Source organism: Piliocolobus tephrosceles, chromosome X, assembly GCF_002776525.5.
Source record: "Piliocolobus tephrosceles isolate RC106 chromosome X, ASM277652v3, whole genome shotgun sequence".
Classification (NCBI taxonomy): domain Eukaryota; kingdom Metazoa; phylum Chordata; class Mammalia; order Primates; family Cercopithecidae; genus Piliocolobus; species Piliocolobus tephrosceles.
Window position 1 is genome coordinate 38,833,639 of NC_045455.1, and position 23,734 is coordinate 38,857,372.

Consider the following 23,734-nt stretch of genomic DNA (forward strand, 5'->3'; position numbering starts at 1 on the left):
ATGGGCCTGTATTTGACTTACTTGTTTTTATTTGATAATTATCACTGTCTTTCTTAGAACTTCCTATTGTTCCTCATCATCTAGTCACTGAGAGACCTAAAACAATGTTGCAGTTCAGGTAAGTCCACATTCTTATGGAGTAGAGACTTTGTACAGTTTGATTCAGTGATCTGACAGTTGGCATGCCCTTAAAAAACACCAAACAACCAACATTGGCATTTCCCCACATTGAATTCATTTTATTATAGAAACAGAGTCTCACTCTCATCCAGACTGGAGTGCAGTGGTGACATCATAGGTTACTGTAACCTCCTACTCCTGGGCTCCAGCCATCCTCCCGATTCAGCCTCCTGAGTAGTAGCCGGGATTGATTACACCAAGCCTGTCTAATTTTTAAAATTATTACTCTTTTTTTTTTTTTTTTTGTAGAGATAGAGTCTGGACATACTGCCCAGGCTGGTCTCCAATTCTTGACCACAAGCAATCCTTCTGTCTTGGCCTCCCAAAATATTGGGATTACAGGTATAAGTCTGTACCACTCCTGGCCTCACAGTGAACTTCGGTGTAACTTTATATATGGCTTCCCAGCTCAATTTCTTGGGAAAATGGGAAGAACGGAGAGCTCCCTGGGTACCACTGCTTTTCAGTCTCTTACACATGGGTCTGAGTGTTCTAAGACATCTTTGAATGGAAAATTACTTTCTTTTTTTTGGAGGTATAGAGAGGAATGGCACATGATTCAACTTATGATATTGTACCTAAGAATATTTCTAACTTTAAGAAAACCCAGTATCAAAAAATCCAAACTTTAAAATAAGTCAACTAGGTAGCAGTTACACACAAAGATGCCTTGATTTACAAAAGGATTCACCAGAGGTTTTCTTTTCAGCAGCTTTGTAATCCTTTACTTTCCCCACTGTGTTTCAAAAGCTATTTACAAATTTCGGGAGTCTATTTCATAAAGCAAACGTCTTTTTTAAAATGTAATAACTCTAGTGATAAAAGTCACTTTACAAATATTGGGAAATATAAATATTTGAAAAATAAAAATCATCTGCAATCCCAGCGTTAATACTGTCACTATTCTGGTACAATTCCTTGGCATCTTTTAAGCACCACTTATGCACATCGATGCGCGGGTCTTCAGAGACTGTATTTAACCCCTCGGTTTCAGGCATCGGGGCGGCCGCCCACGGACCGCGGTCCCTAGCAGGCTCCGGGGAGACTCCTTCCTTTCTTTTTTCTGCTCCACCTCCCTAAACCTTCCAGTTTCAGCCACAGACAGTCTCTCCCACATATAGCTAGCTCCCACATTCCGTCTCAAAACAACAAAATAAATCCCCTTCAAGCGGGAGTCACATCTATGACAGGGAAGCAGAGAACCGTCCTACAGCGGGGAGGCAGGGGAGGCCGTAGCGCGCGCTCCCGCTTGGGCGCGGCCTCACTCCCGCCGGGCTCCGCCCCGCCCCGCCTCCTCCCCGCCCCCGCCCCGCCCCCTCGGGCCGGGAAGCGCCGGTGAAGCGCGCGGCCGCGAGCCCTGGGCGCCATTTTAGACTCGCTGTCTGTAGCAGAGGCGCAGGAAGCATTCGCGGTGGCGGCCGCTCGCTGAGGTAGTCTGTCGCGGCGCCAGGGGTCCCTGAACAAGGCGCAGACAGCGTGGGACTGGGAAGGAAGGCTTCTCTCTGGGCAGCCAGAGCCGCAAAGGTGGAGCCGCGTTGGCGCCCTCCGCGGGACCAGCGCCTCGGATGCGGGCGAAGCGCGGGGGGCCGCGGCCGCGGGAGCGCGAAGCGGGGGGCCAGGGGCGCCTCATGTGAGAGCCGCGGGACCTGCGGCCGCCGCCGTCCCCGGAGCACGGGGTGGTGTGTAGGGGAAGCCGCCCCCGGCAGCAGGTAACGGCAGAGGGACAGGGCCGAGCCCCGCTGCGACGGCGGGGCTGGGGAGGGACCGCGGACCGTCTGTGGGCGGGCCGAAGGGGCGCGGGGGCCGGGGCGCGCGCTGGCTGCTCCTCAGGAGTGCCGGGCGTGGCGCGGGGCGCGGCACCCAGACCTTGGAGCTTGCTTGGGGGCGTTTCCCCTCCGTGCTTGCTTCCAAACATGTCAACAAGGCGTGGTGCGTGCGCGGCGGCCGCCTGCAGCCTGCCCGCGACGCCGCGGCTCCGAGGCTAGCCGCGGCTCCTGCCTGGCTTTATGACCCTTGGCGCGGGCTGGTGACGGGCATCGTGGAACTTGCACTGTGTGGGGCTCTCCTGGCGTCGGCTACGCCGGTGCTGGGAGCTTGAGCAATGAGGCACTGAAATGTCAAAGTGCCCAGGTGGGGCGCATGAGAAATGTCAGGGGAAGCCAATCGGGAGGTGGCGCAGGGAGGAGGGGACGCCCCCGCCGCTTAGCCAGGCGAAAAACTTGGTCAACTTGAGCGGCTGCGCGCCTGCCTTTGGCGTGGGCAGTCCTTTAGGTGGAGTGGCAGACAGGGATCAGGAAGCAGCCCAGTAAATGGTCTGTATCTCCAAGCTGAGAGGTGGGAGAGATCATTTTTATTTCGTCGTTGCTAATGATGTCCAGTTGAGTGACCCAGATGTTTTAATTAGAATCCTCCTTTTCTAACTTGAAAAAAAAGTTACTTTGTTATCTCTGAAATATTTATAAAAGTACCTTCAACTATCAGTTTATCTCTATGACCTGTGGACACATTTTCGCCACTGTGTGCTCTCTAACCATTTAGTTGTGAGTTAACCTCTTTATAGTGTTTTATTCTTGTATTTCAGCCGAAGAATGCATATTAGTTTGATGTTAGTAAAAGCAGAACAGAAAGGAACTGTGATGCCAAAACAGGCTTTTTAGAGTTAACTACAAATGGGCATTTAAAATTACTGCATGGCCAGTGTAAAAGTGCCTAATACAACGATGGACACAGCTAGCTGTTCACTTCCGGTCTTCATCTAATGATGTAGTTGACTGCTTCTTTCAAAGTTTTTTTTTTTTTTTTAGACAGGGACTCACTTTGTCACCCAGGCTGGAGTGCAATGGCGGGATCTCGGCTCTAGCGATTCTCCCACCCCAAGCTCCCTAGTAACAGACTACAGGCGTGGGCCAGCATGCCCTGCTAATTTTTGTATTTTTTGTAGAGACGGGTTTCATCGTGTTGCCCATGCTGGTCTCGAACTGCAGAGCTCAAGCGATCCGCCTGCCTTCTCCTCCCAAAGTGCTGGGATTACAGGCGTGGCCCACGGTGCCCACCTCAAAGTTTATGGAACATAGAGTTAGCTCACTAACTCCTTGTGCTGCTCAGCTAGCCTGTGGTCTTTCCTCAATAGTTTGCTATTTAGCAATTTGTAATCATATCAGTCCCTCACCAAAAGCTCTGGCGGCCTAAGTTGCATTATTTGGGGCCTAGAAACTTTGCAGGAAATTAAACTGCCAGAGTCCTGAAGAGGCCTAGTTTTGGTGCTCTAGATTTCTAGAATCTAGAAAGTCTCATTGACGTTTTATAGTACAGCTTGGTCCTCCACACTTCTGTTCAAAGATAAGAGGTGGTTTCACTTTGACAAAAATAGGAATTATAGGGTCCATTGATGTAAATTATTTGCAGGCTGGAAGATGCTCTGAGATGTTTAATTTTCTGTATAGCAGAGTTTCATGTGTAAATAGATTTAATAAGATACTATTAAAGTAGTGTAAATTTTTTCATACATAAAGGAAACCAACTTGGAAAAATTGACATGTAAAATTTTTATTAAGTGTCCACTCACTCCTGTTATTTTCATACAAAAATGAGGATAGTCCAGAGGCTGTTTTTATTGGAATTTGGCCTTAGATTTTTTTCCATTGCTTATTGCACTGTAATTGTGACATAGACATATTACATATGACAACTTACAGACTTAATTCAGCTATTTGTAAACTGGTAAGTGCTTAAAATATGTTTTGGTGATCATACAGTGTTTTTATAACTAGATCAAGAGATACTGTCCCTTAGTGTTGCATACTGTTAAAAAAAATTGTGTCAACTTCTTTAACCTGAACTTGGAAAGGTATTTAAGTACATTTTATTTAAAACAGTACTATAATAGACAAAAGAAAGTTTCTATTTTTAGGACCAGCAAGGTATTTATTAGCAAAGATTATTATGTGAATAAGGCTACCTTTTTATATATATATATATCTCCATATACTCTCAAGTAAAATGAATCATTCCGTCTTTAAGTTGTCTAGTTCTGGTTTTAGAAGATTGTTCTCCAGAAACAGGCAATCAGTATTCTATAATAAGGTGTAGAAATCACGAAGACTGTCATTCTTTTTTGATTCTCTGTATCTCAAAATTGTGAGTAGTTTTAGGTGGTCAGAAGAGAAATTATAAGCCCTGGATAGCAAACACTTTGTTCTTTGACCCAAATTTTATATACTAAAATTAAAATAAGCCTTCAGGGTAAGTTAAAGTAGAAAAATGGGTCTTAATGACAGTGTTATCTCAACCTCTAGTGAGGGATTATTATTAGAAGAGACAATATTAAAGATTGCAGTGTAGATTATACACTTTTCTCTAAACTTATAAAAAAAAATCTATTCTCAGAGTTACACATAATTTCCAATCTTCCATCAAACTACCTTCTTGCTGTCACCTCTGTCATTCTGTGTTCTTGTTCTCTCCCTGATCAGTAAGGTATATGTAATATATTTTATTTACATAGTTGGGAATAGGAGCAGTGAAGAATGGGCAGTTGATTGCACATATGCTAAGACGTCTTAGACTGACTTTCATGGCATTAAGGTCAGAGGCCTCTGCCATTCTGTTTTTACTCTCCAGCCCTCAATCCTCTTTCACAAGTTTTGGGAGGTACTGGATGGAGAAAGTCCGCAGAAACGTCTCTTTCACGGTAATGCATATGCATATCCTTCATCTCACACAGGAATGAGAAATTATTTTATGCTGATAGGCCAGAAGAGAGTTGGAGCAACAAGCTGAAAGGTTGTGACCCCAAGTTTAGGTCAAAACCACCACCCTGCCAGAACTGTTCTCTAGAAACAAAAGTATTACAGGCTCTAAACTAAATAACTACCAGTGAGTGGTCTGCAGCCATTTAGTTTAGAGCCTACTATACGTTTCCAACAAACAAATCAAAACAAGACCTTTTAAAAAATCCAATTACACAGTAATGCATTGATAGTAAAAGAAATGTGTAAAACATAAAAAGGGAAAAGATGTTTGCAAGAAAAAAAATTACCTGTGATCTGCCATCTACTGTTAGTTACTATAATAATTCAGTGAGTCTGCTTCCAGGGTGTGTTTTCTCGTATACAAGCTTGCTTGCTCTCTCTCTCGCGCTCTCTCTTTCTCTCTCTCTCTCTCTCTCTCACACACACACACACACACACACACACACACACACACACAATCTCTCTCTCTCCCCCTCTCCCCCTCCCCTTCTCTTCCTCTCCCTCTCTGGATTTTAAAGCAAAAATAGAGTCGGGTGTGGTGGTGCATGCGGATACTCTGGAGGCTGAAGTGGAAGGATTGCTTGATCTCGGGAGGTCAAGGCTGCAGTGAGCCATGATTGTGCCACTGCACTCCAGCCTGGGTGACAGAGCGAGACCCCATCTTGAATGAATGAGTGAACACAGTGAATGAATGAATGAATCATTCTCTGCCTTCTGGGTGGTAACCCGGTTTTTAGCGTGTTGTATACTTTAATGTCGTTAATGCTGGACTGCTTTCCTATACAACAGTCATATCTCCCCTTTGAAAAACCGTAATATTGCATTTCTCACAGAAACCCTATGTTTTATTAAACTCATTTTGCAAATTGAAGCACAAAAATATCAAGTAATTTGCTCAAAGCCACATAGCCAGTGAGAGGTAGAGCCAGAATTCAAACCCAAGGAGCTTGGGGCTGCTTGGTTCCAGAGCCCATTCTCTTTAACCATAAAACTGTTTTGCCATGAAAAAAACTATCTTTCAAAGAAACTAATGGAATGAAAGTGCTAAGAATACATAGAATAAACAAATAGGTATAATTCAGAAACACAGCTCGGGGAAAACAGTGCAATAGTAAGTGGTGTGTTTGAAGAAGCAGCTACATTCCAAACCAAACAATTCATAGCTGGGGTGGTTTTACTTATTTTAGACAGAGTTAGAAATGTCTGGCAGGTAACACATAGCCCAGTGCCTGTCTGTGGCAGGGGGTGGTTTCAGGAAGAAACTGTTCCACCTCAGATCATCAGGCATTAAGAGTCTCATAAGGAGCACACAACCTAGATCCCTCACATGGATGGTTCACAGTAAGGTTCGCACTCCTATGAGAATCTAATATAGCTGCTGTCTGTCTGACAGAAGGAGTTCAGGCTGTAAAGCTTGCTCACTTCCTGCTATGGGGCCCAGTTCTGGTCCTGGGACCAGAACCACAGGACCCCTGTATAGACTATTAAATGTGGAACATCTGTTGGCTACTTAATTAACATCCTCTCTGGAGGTTCTTGGACCCTGGTCGGCCTCAAATTCAGGAACAAATATCCTTAGATGACTTTTAAGAAACCTTTACAAAGTATCACTATAGGTTCCCTTTTATATTCATTTAGTTAAGTTGACCACAACTTTTGAAATATAAATTCTTAGCGTAGTTTCAAAACCATAATAATCTTTCTCCCATGTAGTATATTATACTGTATATTATACTGATAAATGTAAATGTTTAAAAACATATGCCAAAAAAGTATAAAATTTATAAACCATTGTTGGCTTTCATTGGCATTTTTGAAAATAGTTTGTTTTGGTATTCTTGAATTTTCCGCATATTTGTGTTTGTGTATACAAACACACATCTCAGTGACAGAAGAATGAATTTTGAGTTTATTTCTATTCAAAAGTTGAGTAGGAAAAAAACTGATGGATTTTTCGGAATAGGATGAAACGAGGAGGAAGAGATAGTGACCGTAATTCATCAGAAGAAGGAACTACAGAGAAATCCAAGAAACTGAGGACTACAAATGAGCATTCTCAGACTTGTGATTGGGGTAATCTCCTTCAGGACATTATTCTCCAAGTATTTAAGTATTTGCCTCTTCTTGACCGGGCTCATGCTTCACAAGTTTGCCGCAACTGGAACCAGGTATTTCACATGCCTGACTTGTGGAGATGTTTTGAATTTGAACTGAATCAGCCAGCTACGTCTTACTTGAAAGCTACCCATCCAGAGCTGATCAAACAGATTATTAAAAGACATTCAAACCATCTACAATATGTCAGCTTCAAGGTAATATTTTAAATCCTTCTTTTAAAAAATAAGTATTTTTAGTGGCTTTTGTTTCCTAAACCAGTACATCTTCTCATGCCTTTAAAATATTTGCTTTTTCAGGGAAAATGCTTAAAAATTTAGAATTATTGTATACCTTAGAAGCTGTCACAAAATAATTATTATATTTGATGGAGCTAAATTACTCTGTTAATTATTAATCATTTCTTAAAACAGCAAAAGCAGCTACTAAATAAGCATAAGTCATTGATAAAGCTGTGAATTACATTGAATTATTGTGAATGATTTTGAGGAAAAAGAAATATAAAAATTGGGCGATTATAATTGAGTAGAACTTAGTTGCTATTTCTGTCTAACAGGAACTTAGTGTTACTTACTGATGCTTTTTGAAATGGGATCTTCAAATGAAAAGGAAGCTTAGAAACTTTATGTAGAAGATTTAGATGAATATATTTTAGAGAGAAATAGAAAAAGGTACATGGAAGAATGCCAAAGGGGACTGTTTATTTCTTTTTGTTGCTGGAAGGAAGGTATTGGAACTCATGCAGTGATGGGATAAATGAAGTGGGTGACTTTTTGAGATATCCAGAATAATTTAAGAAATCATAGCTGGATGTGCGCACTTGTAGTCCCATAGTCCCACCTTCCCAGGAGGCTGAGGTGGGAAGATTGCACGAGCCCAGGAGTTTGAGGTTGCGGTGAACTATGATTGTGCGGCTGTACTCCAGCCTTGGTGACAGAGCCAGACCTTGTCTCTATTTAAAATAAAAAATCACAGTGGTTTGTGTGAGGCTTGTCATGTTTTGTTGGGGTGATGAATAAAATGAAATATGGGCATGTTTACTGAACCAGATTTTGTGGTGGTAAATAACTTATTGAAAAAAACAAAGCATGAATACTTGATTTACCTGGATGTAGCAATTGCTGAACAGTCCAGGCTAAACCTAGGCAAAACAATAGTTCTTAACCCAGAGCTTCTGGCCATAACTAAAATCTTGTCTTCCCTTGAAGAAGGTGATTTCCTCTTAGATGGAGATTACCTGCTTATTCTCCCATGTGTGTCCAAGGAGGAGGAGAGAATTGGTGATGGGAATGGTTGGATATGTTTTCATCTTTTTTCCCAGAAAAACGCACAAAGGCACTTAGGCCACTGATTGCCAGGTTTTACAAATAAAAATGTAAGATGAGTATTTAAATTTGAATTTCAGATAATCAGTGATTTTTAGTATAGTTACATCCCTTTTAATGTTTGGGACATCTTTAATACTAAAAAAAAATCTGTTGTTTACCTGAAATTTAATTGGATGTCTAGTGTATTATCTTGCGATCCTAACTGTGGGTAAGGGTAAGGGGATCAAACAAAAATTCAGAACTCATCCCTATACCCCCAGGGAAGAAGGCTGAAGAGGTTTCTGTTTGGTTTTAGTTATCTTTGAGTTGTCTAAGAGTGTTCTAATGGTAAATCATATACAAAGATGTGTATAATACATTCCTCTGATAGGTCTTAAAGTCCAGTTCCACCTAGTAGATTTGCTGGGTCATTTTTATTCTTTTACAGCCCTGTGAATCTAGTATAACCCTCATAAAATCATTTGTGCAAAAGTTTAACATTTTTATTAGTTTTTTTTTTTTCCCCCTGAGGAAATAATTTCTGATTTACCAAAAAGAGTCACATCACAGGATTCTTCTGGGCTCTCCTGATAGTCTTCACCGATTGTAGACCAAGGAGGCTTATAGTTAGAATATTTAGTCTAGAAGAGAGGTTCTCTATGTGCATCAAAATCACCTGGAGGGCTTGACCGCACCCCCCCCCCCCGCCCCGCCCCCAACAGTTTCTGATTCAGATGGTCTGGGTTGGGTATCAACATTTGTTCCCATTCAAGTTCCCGGGTGATGTTGATTCTGTGTCTGAAACTAATATAATTAGCACATTAGTTTTACCATCCACTCAACATTTTTGGGATAAAGTACTGTATATGAATCTGGAAATTAATAATATCCTTTTAACTATTGTTTTAAGGTGTTTCCCAGGCAACAACTAACTTTTTGATGGATGAACTCCTTTTTACATCCTTGAGGGATTTTTTGGCCCTGTTATCCTTCCCTTAGGAAATGTCTTTGCAGAAGTATGTGTGAGAATAGCTATCTCTTACTTAGTTTAGATTTTCATGCCTGGCTGGTCCAGTACACTCATTTTACTTCACATTCATCTTTCCATTGATAACATTAATAATGAATCCCAGGTTGTGATACACATGTACATTTTGAGTAAATACTCAGTTTCTAGTGCATACCATAGAGCCTGTATTTACATCTATTATGTGATCCACTACCAAATACATAATTATTTTTTAAAGACTATAAATTGATTTACTCCATTAGTTTATACAGTCACTTTGGAATAAATCAGTGTAAAAGCCAACATTAAATATGTCTTTTATAATGAAAGCTAGGTCTTGTCTTGACAATTGCCCTTCTACTTTTTCAGAGAGACTCAGAAAAAGCTAAAGTTGGAGGTGAGGGTGGAGGGTGGATGATTGAAAGAATGTTCTTTAAGTTATAATGCAATAAACTAGTAATGATACTTCTATGAAACGAATATGTGTACAGAGAAATATAAATATATACATGAGTAATCTTGAAGTCTGGGTATTTGGGGAAAAAAGTAAAAAGACAATAAAATATACATGAGTAATGGTGTTTCTTTTCTAAGGTGGATAGCAGCAAGGAATCAGCTGAAGCAGCTTGTGATATACTGTCGCAACTTGTGAATTGCTCTTTAAAAACACTTGGACTTATTTCAACTGCTCGACCAAGCTTTATGGATTTACCAAAGGTATCTGGTCTTCTTGTTTTATTTTCTATTACTGAGAAATCCGGTGAAAGTCTAACCTTTTTTTTTTTTTTTGTATTGACAGTGTGGGTATAAGGAAAGTAATATATATACATAATGGAAAATCAGTTACTATTTGGAATGAAAAGAAATAGTATTTTTTAAGCTTTTTTATTTTAAATCACCGTACTTCTAAATTGGTATGGTTAAAGAAATTTACAGAGGCATCTATAGGAAGTATTAAAAGAAATTCAGTAAGTAAAACAGAGTCAACCATATTAGAAAAAAAGGGACACATAGATACTCCTTTTGGGGCTTCCAGAGCAGATTGGTGATGTTAGAATCAAAAGTAGAGTGTGCCAGTATTGAGAGCAGGTCTAGCTTGTAAAATCTTTTGGCAAATGTTCTGTAAAGATTTAGTCTTGACCAAGGTTAGTATCAGCACAGTTTAGATTAATTTACAGACTTAAAGACATCCTTTATTTGGGTGAAAAGTTAACATATATTCATATATGTATTCTAACGTGATCCTGCACATAATCAGAGATCATGTCTCTCTCACAACTATTCTCTTAAAATACAAAAATAAGAAGGGTACATTTTTAGAAAGGTGGTAAAGGTGTCTGAGTATGTTAGCTAATGGTTAGTAGGTTAGTATCCAACAATAATTGATAGTTTTTTCCCCAGAAGACACTGAAAACTAAAATACAGACATCCTTTTAAGTACCTGGTAATATACTGGGATGATTGAGGATGGAATATAACTGAATTGAATATATAACCCAAGTGGTTGTTTTTAGTAGAATGTCTGTACCAAATAAATCACCAGTTGATGTCAAAGTCTTAATTGATTTTGAAACATTTTCATTACATATGTATATTTTGAGATAAAATGTTTTTCTTCATGTATAAAATAAGGGAAATGGGCAGGAGAATCTAATTGTCTTAATATTTTAAGATCCTAAGTACAGAAGTTAGATCAGAATGGTACTCTGACTTAATGTGTAAAAATCTTCTGAGTAGCCTCCTAAAGTTTGGATTTGTATCCCTTTTTCAAATTCGGGATGATTCTAAGTCTCCTCTTCCTGTGAGCAGTCCAGGTGATTCTGATTAAGATGGTTAAGGGAACTCACTCTAAGAAATAGTAGTTACATGGTATAGCGCCACCTTCAAGCTTCAAATGGGAAATGAAACAATCTGAATTGATTTTTAGTGTACCTACCATAGCTAAAATACAAATGTACATACTGACTCATATGGTATATATAAAAATACCATATTAAAAGATATGTTGAACATAATTTTTCTTTTTTTTTCTTACCATTATGCTTATATCTAGTACTAATTTGGGAACCATGAATGGAGCTAATGGAAAGAATGCTTCTTTCCTTATTAAGTGAGTCTAGAATACTTAATACTGTTTTTCTTTTTTTGTTTTCCTTTTATGGCTTTGGTAGAAGATTGAAATAGGGCGTTGCAATATTTTGGAAATCTTGAGAGAACTGAAGAGAACATAGAAGAAATGTTTTTGATCAGAGCTAAATTGGGGAAATGGGAAAAGACGTCAGTGATGCAATCATTAGACTGCAACATGAAATATGTTTGTACAAGATATAATTGAGTTTGATATGAAAATATTAGGAGAAAGATGTTAACATTTAAGTAGTTAAATAGTTACTTAATCAAAATCTAAGTAGTTAGCCAGTTGTTTAATCACAGTAGGGAAAAAGTAAATTAGGGAATTATGACCAAGAAGATAGTGTTTTGGTTGGGTGTGGTGGCTCACAGCTATAATCCGAGCACTTTGGGAAGCCAAGGCAGGAGGTTCCCTTGTGGCCAAGAGTTGGAGATCAGCCTGGGCAGCATAGCAAGATCCATCTCTACCAAAAAAAAAAGTTAGCTGTGCATGGTGGCTCACACCTGTAGTCCTAGCTACTAGGGAGGATGAAACAGGATTGCTTAAGTTCAGGATTTCAAGGTTGTAATGAGCTAAGGAGGTGCCACTGCACTCCAGCCTGCATGACAAGAACAATACTCTGTCTCAGAAAAAAAAAAAAAGGTAATGTTTCATTATACTTTCTTGGCTCTTAGCCTGCCCTCATCCTTTTTCACTCCTGTAGAGAATTTATAAAGCTAACTGGAGCATGAAGTTGGTTTTGTAGAGAGGAATATGTTGGACCATGTATTAGCCTTTCTTTACTCTCCTAGATTCTTTGCCTAGTGGTTTCAACTCGTATCTTAGCTCCGATTGAGAGCTGCATACTTTGAGAATGCTTTAATTCCTGTTTGCCTACATTGATTCCTTTAGGTCAAATTCTGTCCAACAGATACATACGTGTGTGTGTGTATGTGTTTATACACACATATGTATGTACATATATACATATACATGATACATGATGAATGATTTCATTAGTGCTTTTGTGGATCAAAATACATTAAAATAGAAGACTTGAAAATATTGTAGATAACATTTGAAGGAATTTTAAACTTGGAATTTTAAGTATGATTTTGATTGTTTTAGAATCAAATTTTCTATGAGTTTTCATATCTCAAATGAGTCTCAGATTTTAAATAAATTATTATATTAATTTTTAATGATGGTGTTAATAGTTACTGTTTAGTGGGCATAACTATCAAACAGAAAAGAAATGCAGTTTAGTTTTATAAAACACTAGGGTTTCCAGATACGGCAAAGTGAAGTATGAGAGACATTCTCATCCCTGGTTCCAGAATTCCTCTTTTTACTTACCAGTGGTTTCTCCAATTTAGAGACACTTATTCTGAGGCTTGAAATGTTTTTTTTTCCCCTACACATAAATAGGCTCTTCTCAAAGATAAAAGATAGTCACCTCTTTTGCCATACTCCCAACAACAGAGTGAAGGGGTGCTGCCCCTAAAACATTTACAAAATATTAGTGTCATTATGACTCAGATAAACTGTAGTACTAGGAAACCCCTCAATTCTCATTCCTAAAAATTGAAATAATTTTTTTTTTTTGCTTTTCAGTCTCACTTTATCTCTGCACTGACAGTTGTGTTCGTAAACTCCAAATCCCTGTCTTCGCTTAAGATAGATGATACTCCAGTAGATGATCCATCTCTCAAAGTACTAGTGGCCAACAACAGTGATACTCTCAAGCTGTTGAAAATGAGCAGCTGTCCTCATGTATCTCCAGCAGGTATGTTGTGTTTTTTGCTAGACACATTTTAGTAAAATGCATTGATATGTTCATCAAATTAGAAAAAACTATGATCATTAACCTTAAAGGTGGATTAATACGACTGCTTCATCTTTTTAAAATATTTTTAATGTAGTAATAGGATAGCATAAGTAATAGAATAGCATATGTTACTAGCCTAGACACTGACTTTCAGCTTATTTTCTAATCTTATTTGGTAAATTTGTGAATAGCACATGCCAGAAAATGAACAGGAGAAAAAGAGGAAAGGACAGTATGAGGTCAGCCTGAGGTGTCCTATTAAGTACAGTAGAATTTTTTCTCATTATAGTTGAGCTAATAGGGTAGGTTTTGAGTCATAGCAGTCACATAATTGGTTTTCTTCTCACTATGTAGAGGGAGAAGAGTTGTACTAAGTGGTAGCCTTACATTTTGCAAGATGGTGTTTTTCCTAAGTTGAATTTTGGAGCCAAGAACCCATCAAATGGGAGAAGAGCATTATAAAAGCTCTTTCCAGTTTCTCTTATATAGGATTTTCTGAGCATTACTGAATTATTCAGTTTGAGATTATTTAAATTCCAGGGGGTTTGTATTGAAAAGAGTGTGTAAACCCTACTACTATATTATATATACGGCTATCTGCTGCTTCATTCCTGACTCCTCCCACTATTGACATGTTTGCTGATCCTTTAGCTGTGTTATTTGGGAAACCTGTTCTTTAAGGGATGGTGTCAAATCTTTGATCTTTACAAAACACTTCCAACCTTCTTGCCATTGGTAAAGGTCAGCCTTCTCCCAAGAAATGATTCCATTTTAGATGGAGATTGCTTGCTCATTCTCCCAAGTCTCCTTGCTCATTCTCTTTTCTCCCACAGGAGGCTCTTGGTGATGAGAATGGCTAGGTCTGTGGTTGTATTTTCTTAGCTGTCTCTGCCACTTACAGATTACCACTGAAGCTATTATAAACCAGAAGTTAAGAATAGGCTTTGGCAGTTCTTATATGACCTTTATTACATTTTTTTATTTACTGTATAGCTCTGCTCTCAGAATAAAGTCTGTACTTCCTGGCTTCATAGTGTACAAGGTCCTTTGTGTCTTGACCTCCACCTGTCTCTTGCTGGTCACTCGCGTGGAACTTTTACTTGGGTCCTGTGGAACTACACATTTTTGTTTGTACCTTTGTTTGTGGTTGCTCAGTACACTTTACCCTGTGGAATACTTGCTCAAATGTTTTAACTTCACCTTGCTAACTGCAGCCAGCCCAGGCTTCAGAGTTCAGCTTAGATGTGATCTGTGTTGACCCGCCTGTCAACATAGGAGAAGAAGGGAACTTCTGGTTGAGATTTCCCACCTGTGTATTTCCAGAACACTCTAAACGTTTTTGCTAACATTTACCACATTGTATGAGTCTTTATGTCTCTGATTTCTCTATAAAACTGAGAGTTCATAGTTCTCTTTATTCTGGTATATCCTGTGTTCATTCATTTTTATTAAATATACACAATTAAATATACACTGATAGTATAGTATAAGCTTACCTCATCCCACTTAATTGTAACTGCCCAGTGAGTTCACCTTGCCGGTTGTCCAGACAGAACCGATTTATCAGGATGGGAATTGCAATGGAGAAAGAGTAATTCACACAGAGCCGGCTGTGCAGGAGACTGGAGTTTTGTTGTTACTCAAATCAGTCTCCCTGAGCATTTGGGGATCAGAATTGTTAAAGATAATTTGGCAGGTAGGGGCTTGGGAAGTGCTGATTGGTCAGTTTGGAGATGGAATCATAAGGGGTCAAAGTTCGGTTTTCTTAATGTCTTCTGTTCCTAGGTGCCATGGCAGAACTGGTTGGGCCAGATTGATACCAGTCTGGATGGTGTCAGCTGATTCATCTAGTACAGGGTTTACAAAATATGTCAAGCACTGTTCTTAGGTTTTACAATAATGATGTTATTGCCATGAGCAATTTGGGGAGGTTCACATTCTTGGAGCCAGAGGCTTCATGACCCCCACATTGTAGTTTCTAATCTTGCAGCTAGTTTGAAAGTCCTGCAAAGGCATACTGGACCCCACACAAGGAGGAGGAGTCTTTTCATGAAAGGGCTGTTACCAGTTTTGTTTCAGAGTCGAACCATGAACTGAATTCCTTCCCAAAGTTGGCTCAGCCTACGCCCAGGAATGAACAAGGGCAGCTTAAGGGTTAGAAGCAAGATAGGGTCGGTTAGGTCTGATTTCTTTCATGGTCATAATTTTGCAAAGTTGGTTTCATAGTGACTTTTGGACTAGTACTTCAGGAAAGGAAGGGAAGAGAAAGAATCTTTTTAATACAACCGAGCGCGTTGGCTCACGTCTTAATCCCAGCACTTTGGGAGGCTGAGGCAGGCGGATCACGAGATCAAGAGATCCAGACCATCCTGGCCAACATGGTGAAACCCCATCTCTACTAAAAATACAAAAATTAGCTGGGCGTGGTGACGTGCGCCCATAGTCCCAGCTACTTGGAAGGCTGAGGCAGGAGAATCATTTGAACTCGGGAGGCGGAGGTTGCGGTGAGCCGAGGTTGTATCACTGTACTCCTACCTGGCAACAAAGCGAGACTCCGTCTCAAAAAAAAAAAAAGAATACTTGCAATACTTTGTATTTGAAGAGTATAACCGCATTTCAGTTGAAATTTCATATTTACATATTTTCTATCTGTATTTTGCATATTTGGACAGTTTTTCTGAGTTGAAATTAGGGACTGTATTCTACTTTCCTCACTGAACATTTAATCAATTTTTTTCCTGTTCGTATAGTTGTTATAATTGTCTGTAACTGGACCTCTAGGTTAGTATGCCTGTTGCTTTCTTAATATTAATTATCAGGTTGAACTAATGAACATTTAGTTACTTAGTTTCCTTGTTGATAAGCCAACATTGCATTATAGTTCTAAGGTTGGACACTTGTTTTTATCTTTTTTGCTGTGATTTAAAAAAAATTGGATTATAGCAGTTTGCTTGTATTAATTTCTTACTTAGGGTACATTCTTAAGAAGTGGAAGTCCTAGGACAAAGGGTCTTTGTGTTTTTGTGCTTTTTGCCATGTTGTTTTTTTTTTTTTTTCCAAATGAGTTCTATGAGTTTACCACCACTAATCACCAGCTTTGTTAACAGCTTTATTGATACATAATTCACAATTCTCATTTAAAATGTACAATTTATTGACTTGTAGTATATTGATAGAGTAGTGCATGCATCCCCACAATTTTAGAACGTTTTTATTATTCTAAAAAGAAACCATATACCTCTTAGCTGTTGCCCCCAAAACCTCTATCCCAACCATCCCTACGCAACCACTAATCTATTTTCTGTGTCTATAGATTTGTCTGTTCTGGACATTTTATATAAATGGAAATCTACCTTTTCACTTATGAATAATGCTGCTTGTGTGGACATATGGTTTAATTTCTCTTTAGGTATATACCTAGTGATCATATAGTAACTCCCTATTCAAGGAAATGCCAGGCTGTTTTCCAAAGCTGCTGTGTACCACTTCACATGTGCACTAGCAGTGTCTTCTAACACTTACTTGTCTTTTTGATTATAGCCATCCTACGGGGTGTAAACTCATTGTGGTTTTGATTTACATTTTCTTGTTGACTAATGATGTTGAATATCTTTTTCTTTTTTTTTTTTTGAGACGGCCTCACTGTTGCCCAGGCTGGAGTGGAGTGGTGTGATCCTGGCTCACTGCAGTCTGGACCTCCTGGGCTCAAGCGATCTTCTCACCTCAGCTTCCCAAGTAGCTAGGACCATAGGCACACGCCATCATGCCCAGCTAATATTTTGTATTTTTTGTAGAGATGGGGTTTTGCCTTGTTGCCTAGGCTACTCTCGAACTCATGGGCTCAAGTGTCCCTCCCACCTCAGCTTCCCAAAGTGCTGGGATTATAGGCGAAAGCCACTGTGCCTGGCCTTGAATATCTTTTCATGTGCTTGTTGGCCATTTGTATATCTTCTGTGGAGAAATGTCTATTCAGATTCTTTGCCTATTTTTCTTTTTTTTGAGACAAAGTCGCCTTCTTGTTGCCTAGGCTGGAGAATGCGGTGGCGTGGTCTCCGCTCACCACAGCCTCCACCTCCCGGGTTCAGGTGATTCTCCTGCCTCAGCCTCCTGAGTAGCTGGGATTACAGGCGCCCGCCACCAAATCCGGCTAGTTTTTTATTTTTAGTAGAGACGGGGTTTCACCATGTTGGCCAGGCTGGTCTCGAACTCCTGACGTCAGGCGATTGGTCTGCCTCAGCCTCCCAAAGTGCTGGGATTATAGGCGTAAGCCACTGCCCCTGGCCCCTTTGCCTATTTTCTAATTTGGGTTGTCTTAATTTATTGAGTTGTAATAGTGCCCTACTTTTACTTTTGCCACTGTTATGTTTTTAAATACTTGGAACTATGTATTAGTTTTCTTACTGGTGCATAACTGACAGCTCTACACAAAGCAGCTTAAACCAACACACATTTATTTGTTCCACTGTTCTGTACATTAGGGCTGTAGGTAGGGCTCAAGTGGCTTCTCTGCTAAGAGTCTTAAAAGGCTGAGAGGAAAATGTCAGGAAGGCTGGGCCCTTACCTGGAGGCTCTGCAGAAGAACCCACTTCCACACTCATTCAAGTTATTGGCTGAATGTAGTTCCTTGTGATTGTTGGACTGACATCCAATTTCCTTATTGGCTGTCAGCAAGAGGCTGTTAGGGGGTCTTTCTGCTCTTAAGAGACTGGTTGTGATTTTTCTTTTTTGGCCCCCTCTAGCTTAGAGCCAACAATAACACGTTGAGTCCTTTGCATTTTGAATCTCTCTGACTTCCTCTTCTGCAAGCAGAGAAAACTGCTTTAAAAGGGGCTCATGTGATTAGACTAGGACCATCCAGATAATCTCTTTTATATGGTCAGCTGAACCATATATCATAATCATGGGCATATCTTACGGAATTCACGGATGCTAGGCATTAGGGTGTGGGATCTTGGAGGCCGTTTTGAGCATTACGCCTGCCACAACTGCTTTGTAGTTATTAAATGATACTCCAGAGTTTCTTTTATTTGCATTGTGGGTTACCATTTCCCGTGTGTGTGTGTGTGTCTGTGTGTGTGTGTGGTTTTTAAATTATTATTACACTTTAAGTTCTGGAGTACATGTGCAGAACGTGCAGGTTTGTTACATAGATATACATGTGCCATGGTGGTTTGCTGCACCCATCAACCTGTCATCTACATTAGGTATTTCTCCTCATACTATCCCTCCCCTAGCCCCCCAACTCCCAACAGGCCCCAGTGTGTGATGTTCCCCTCCCTGTGTCCATGTGTTCTCATTGTTCAGCTCCCGCTTATGAGTGAGAACATGTGGTGTTTGGTTTTCTGTTCTTGTGTTAGTTGGCTGAGACTGATGGTTTCCAGCTTCATCCATGTCCCTGCAAAGGACATGATGAACTCATCCTTTTTTATGGCTGCATAGTATTCCATGGTGCCTATGTGCCACATTTTCTTTATTTAGTCTGTCATTGATGGGCATTTGGGTTGGTTCCAAGTCTTTGCTATTGTGAACAGTGCCACAGTAAACATACGTGTGCATGTGTCTTTATAGTGGAATGATTTATAATCCTTTGGGTATGTACCCCATAATGGGATTGCTGGGTCAAATGGTATTTCTAGTTCTAGATCCTTGAGGAATTACCACACTGTCTTCCACAATGGCTGAACTAAGTTACACTCCCAGCAGTATCATAGCATTCCTATTTCTCCACATCCTCTCCAGCATGTTGTTTGCTGACTTTTTAATGATCGCCATTCTAACTGGCGTGAGATGGTATCAGAACAGAGATGTGCTTAAGGTTACCTTGAGTAATCAGGGTATATTTCAAAGTATATAAAATAGCCAGGCATGGTGGCATGTGCCTGTAATCCCAGCTACTTGGGAGGCTGAGGCGGAGAATCGCTTAAACCTGGGAGGCAGAGGTTGCAGTGAGCCAAGATCGCACCCCTGTACTCCATCCTGTGTGGCAGAGCGAGACTCCATCTCAAAATAAAAATAAAGTATATACCTACCTGCGGAAAACAGAAACTTTGTGGTTGCTGAATACTGAGACATTACTCTGTTTTCTGGTGACTCATTCTGGCAATTCAGTTTGTCTTTTCTGATAATTCTAATGCCTGTCTTTTCCCACTGTTATTAAGCTATGGCTTATTGGTGGCCTCTGTCTTGTCACTTCTTAAGCAGTAGTTAAGTGCATGGACATAAGAGTCACTTAGCCTGTGTTTGTATTGCAGCTTTGCTATTTTTAGCTAGCTGTCTCCACTTCAAAATAGAAATAATACTTTTCCGTGTTTTTAAAATTATTTGTGGCATAACCTCTAGTACCTGGCATATCATACTTATAAACAATAGTAGATGAAAATATGATGTATGTTTTGTTCCTATCCCTGTTTCTAAACATAAGGAAGAAATGGATTGAGTGGGTTACTTACCAGGTAATATAAGGTGCCTCTTTGGGGTAGAATTCTTATACTAGGCCGGGCACAGTGGCTCACGTCTGTAATCCCAGCACTTTGGGAGGCCAGGGCAGGTGGATCACTTGAGATCAGGAGTTCAGTACTATCCTGGCCAACATGGTGAAACCCTGTCTCCACCAAAAATACAAAAATTAGCCAGGCATGGTGGCACACGCTTGTGGTCCCAGCTACTCAGGAGGCTGAGGCAGGAGAATCACTTGAACCCGGGAGGCAGAGGCTGCAGTGAGCTGAGATCATACCACTGCACTCCAGCCTGGGCTACAGGGTAAGACTGACGCAAAAAAAAAAAAACAAAAAAAACCAGAACTCTTATAGAGAGATCAAATATTGACCTTTGAAATGTCATCTATTGCTAGGATGATAGTTTTGGTAAGTTATAAAGCATAGCACCCTAAGTATAGGGAATCATCTAAGGGAGCTGCTTTCTGGGTGTGTTAGAGCTTCAAAAGTCATAATGTATATTTCCATTAATGTGAATTGAGTAGTTATTTTGACATGCTTATTTAGTGATATATTGGTATTTTTTCTTATAAATTTGATAAGCTGCCTGTACACTATTAGCAATTAGACTGTTGATCATTTGATAGAAATCTTCAGTTTGTAAATATTCTATTTCATTACCTAATTCATAGTTTTATATGGTTCTATCTTACTCTGTTTTTATTAGGATTAGGTTTTGAACTTCAAAAAATGTCCTTTGGCCTCTGTTGCGGTGATCATGTAATTACTTAACCTGTAAGTTTAGTGTTAGTAATAATTTTTTTAAAATATGGCGCTGTCTGTGCATTACTGGAATGCCCTAACCTTAGTGATGGTGTATTTTTTTAATGACAGAGTTAATTAATTGAGTTTTATTTCTTTTTCATAGATGGGATTTAGGATTGGTTTCATTTTCTTGTAGACAAAATTAGTAATAGATTTTAAATGTTTGTGACTTCCCTTCCAATTCAGCTATACAAATTTTAAGTTATATAGTTTTGTGGTAAGGGAACTGTGACAAACATCTGTGGGACATGTACTTGATTGAATTTTTGAACAGATAAACTTTTACAAAAAACTTGCAAATAATTTGTTTTTTTTTTTCTTTCAAGGTATCCTTTGTGTGGCTGATCAGTGTCATGGCTTAAGAGAACTAGCCCTGAACTACCACCTACTGAGTGATGAGCTGTTACTTGCTTTGTCTTCTGAAAAACATGTTCGATTAGAACATTTGCGCATTGATGTAGTCAGTGAGAATCCTGGACAGACACACTTCCATACTATTCAGAAGAGCAGCTGGGATGCTTTCATCAGACATTCACCCAAAGTGAACTTAGTGATGTATTTTTTTTTATATGAAGAAGAATTTGACCCATTCTTTCGCTATGAAATACCTGCCACCCATCTGTATTTTGGGAGATCAGTAAGCAAAGATGTGCTTGGCCGTGTGGGAATGACATGCCCTAGACTAGTTGAACTAGTAGTGTGTGCAAATGGATTACGGCCACTTGACGAAGAGTTAATTCGCATTGCAGAACGTTGCAAAAATTTGTCAGCTATTGGACTAGGGGAATGTGAAGTTTCATGTAGTGCCTTTGTTGAGTTTGTGAAGATGTGTGGTGGCCGCCTATCTCAATTATCCATTATGGAAGAAGTACTAATTCCTGACCAAAAGTATAGTTTGGAGCAGATTCACTGGGAAGTGTCCAAGCATCTTGGTAGGGTGTGGTTTCCCGACATGATGCCCACTTGGTAAAAACCGCATGATGTAGGGCATGATGAATAGCACCTTAACTTCAAGCAAATGTATTATAATAAAAGTTTTATTTGCTGTAGTTCTGATATAATTCTACTATTTTGTGGCACAGAAATTTGGTATCTTGAGTCAGTATATGTAAAGATTGTTTATTGGAAGACCCATGAATGAATTTTGGTCAGAAAACTCCATTTGTTTCCTTAGGGTAATCGCAATCATATCTCCGAATTTTTTTTAATGTGGTTCAGATGTAAAAGTAATAACCAGTTATACATATTAAACAGTTTACAGTCTAAAGGAAACAAAACTTGTATGTTATAATATCCAAGAAGTACTAACAGGTTTTCTGAAATGTTATATTCTCTATGCATTTAAAAAAAATGTAAACTTGACATTTAGGGTCTTCAGTTATACATACACCTGTTATAAGGTGTTTCATATAGCTCAGGAAAGTGAGCGTTTTGTGAGAAAAATGAATATATTGTATCTAATGAAAAAGATTGGATGAATGTTCTCAAATGTTACAAAGCTGTTTAAAGAAAAGTATATATAAGTAATCGGAACACTTAGAAAACTGATAAATGTCACACAGTGGTATTATAGAAGGATAATACAGAGCCAAGATCAAATTAAAAGACAATAAATGGTACAGAAGGGAGGCAATGTTTAGCTTTGTATAAACTTTTAGGTTTGCTCTGTAATCTGCTAAACCATATACATTCTTTTGTGATATGTTACTATGTATGTGGCACTTGAGGCACTGTATGTAAAGTAAGGAATGCTTTACTAGTTTTTCTTGGTTTTATCTTTGTTTAAACTAGCTTTGAAGTATTAAACAATAATTGAAATGAAAAGCTTATCTATTTTAAAAAGCCAAATTTAAATAAATATAGAACTTTAAAATGTTTATCAGTTGTTTCCATGAAAGAATATAAGTTTCCAGTAAATTTTAGTGATGGCTCACTCATTTTTCCATTTTGGAATTACATAGTTATATAAGTAGAATTTTTAAAACTCATAAAGGGAGCACCATTGTACAGTCTAGCATAAAAAGCAAATTTTAAAGAGGATATATTTAAGTTCATAATCATATTTTTCAGTAAATATTGCTCAGTGAACTGGAAAACTTTAATAGAAGAATGTCTGCAGTTTTGTGATTGTTAATTTGGTTAAACTGATATTTTATATTATTTAAGTTAGGTAACATTTTATATTACTTTCATATGAATAAAGGTAATCCATGCATTGTAGAGCCTATAAATTGTTACGTTTTTTTAGATGATATAAACTCTGATTTTGGGCACTAGTGCTAGTAGATATTACTACCCCTCCTGAGGGAAATCAGAAGTGATTTACCCCCCAATGGAATACATTAATTCTCGAAGTGGCTCTTTTCAGTAGTGTGACTTTTAGAAAGTATCTCAGTAGTTAAGGAAGCTGACAGTCTTAGATCTTTTAAAATGGATGACCTTCTTAAGAATAAAGCAAAAGGTGATTTTCTTCATAATTTATGCTTTCCAAAAGTGATATGCTCTCCTGCAGCAACATATAAGTGAGAAGAAAAAAGGCTTATCTAGACTCGAAAATTAAAAGCAATTATAATAATATTTCCCCTCCTCCTAAATAGTAAAAAGCTCTGATTGTACAAGAATTACCTGTGCTAGTCAAGTTTTTTTTCCTTGAACAACTTTGGAAAAATGGATTTGACAGTACATAATCAGTTCTAAACCAAAGCTTGTATTTGGAAATTTACTTTTTGTACAAATTGAATTATATAATGCTTAAAATACTTTAATTCACTTTATAAGCAAAATGCATAGTACTTAATTTGTTTATACTGTAAAGTATATGTTAAGTGCTTTTATCACTTTGAGAATAAAAAGTTACTAATGCTGTTGTATTTTACTTTTTAAAAACTACACATATTTGACTTAAAAATGTTTCGAATCCATATTTGATGGACGTAATATTTAATATTAAACAATGTTTATGATAGACTTGCTTTTTTGAAGATACGGGGTTAGGCTCGTGGAACCTATTCTTGAAATAAACTCTGATGCCTAAAGAAATAGGAAATTTAAAACCTACCATGAAATACAAAATTTTAAATGTTTATACAGAAAACAAGGAATGGGTTCTTTCTGCATTCAGAATGAGAACTTACAAAACACATTATTTAGACGAAGAATCAGTCTTTAAGGGTCC

The 23,734-nt window shown here is 38.8% G+C and overlaps 1 protein-coding gene across 1 annotated transcript; it reads left to right on the plus strand.

Moving 5' to 3' along the window:
* Window positions 1-1,514: 1,514 nt before the first annotated feature.
* On the plus strand, window positions 1,515-23,423 carry FBXL3 (F-box and leucine rich repeat protein 3). The gene is made up of 5 exons (XM_023186101.3): window positions 1,515-1,889; window positions 6,895-7,243; window positions 9,957-10,079; window positions 13,087-13,258; window positions 20,886-23,423. Exons 2-5 carry the CDS (start codon window positions 6,896-6,898, stop codon window positions 21,527-21,529), a joined length of 1,287 nt encoding a protein of 428 aa, XP_023041869.1. The 5' UTR covers window positions 1,515-1,889; window position 6,895; the 3' UTR covers window positions 21,530-23,423.
* Window positions 23,424-23,734: the final 311 nt, after the last annotated feature.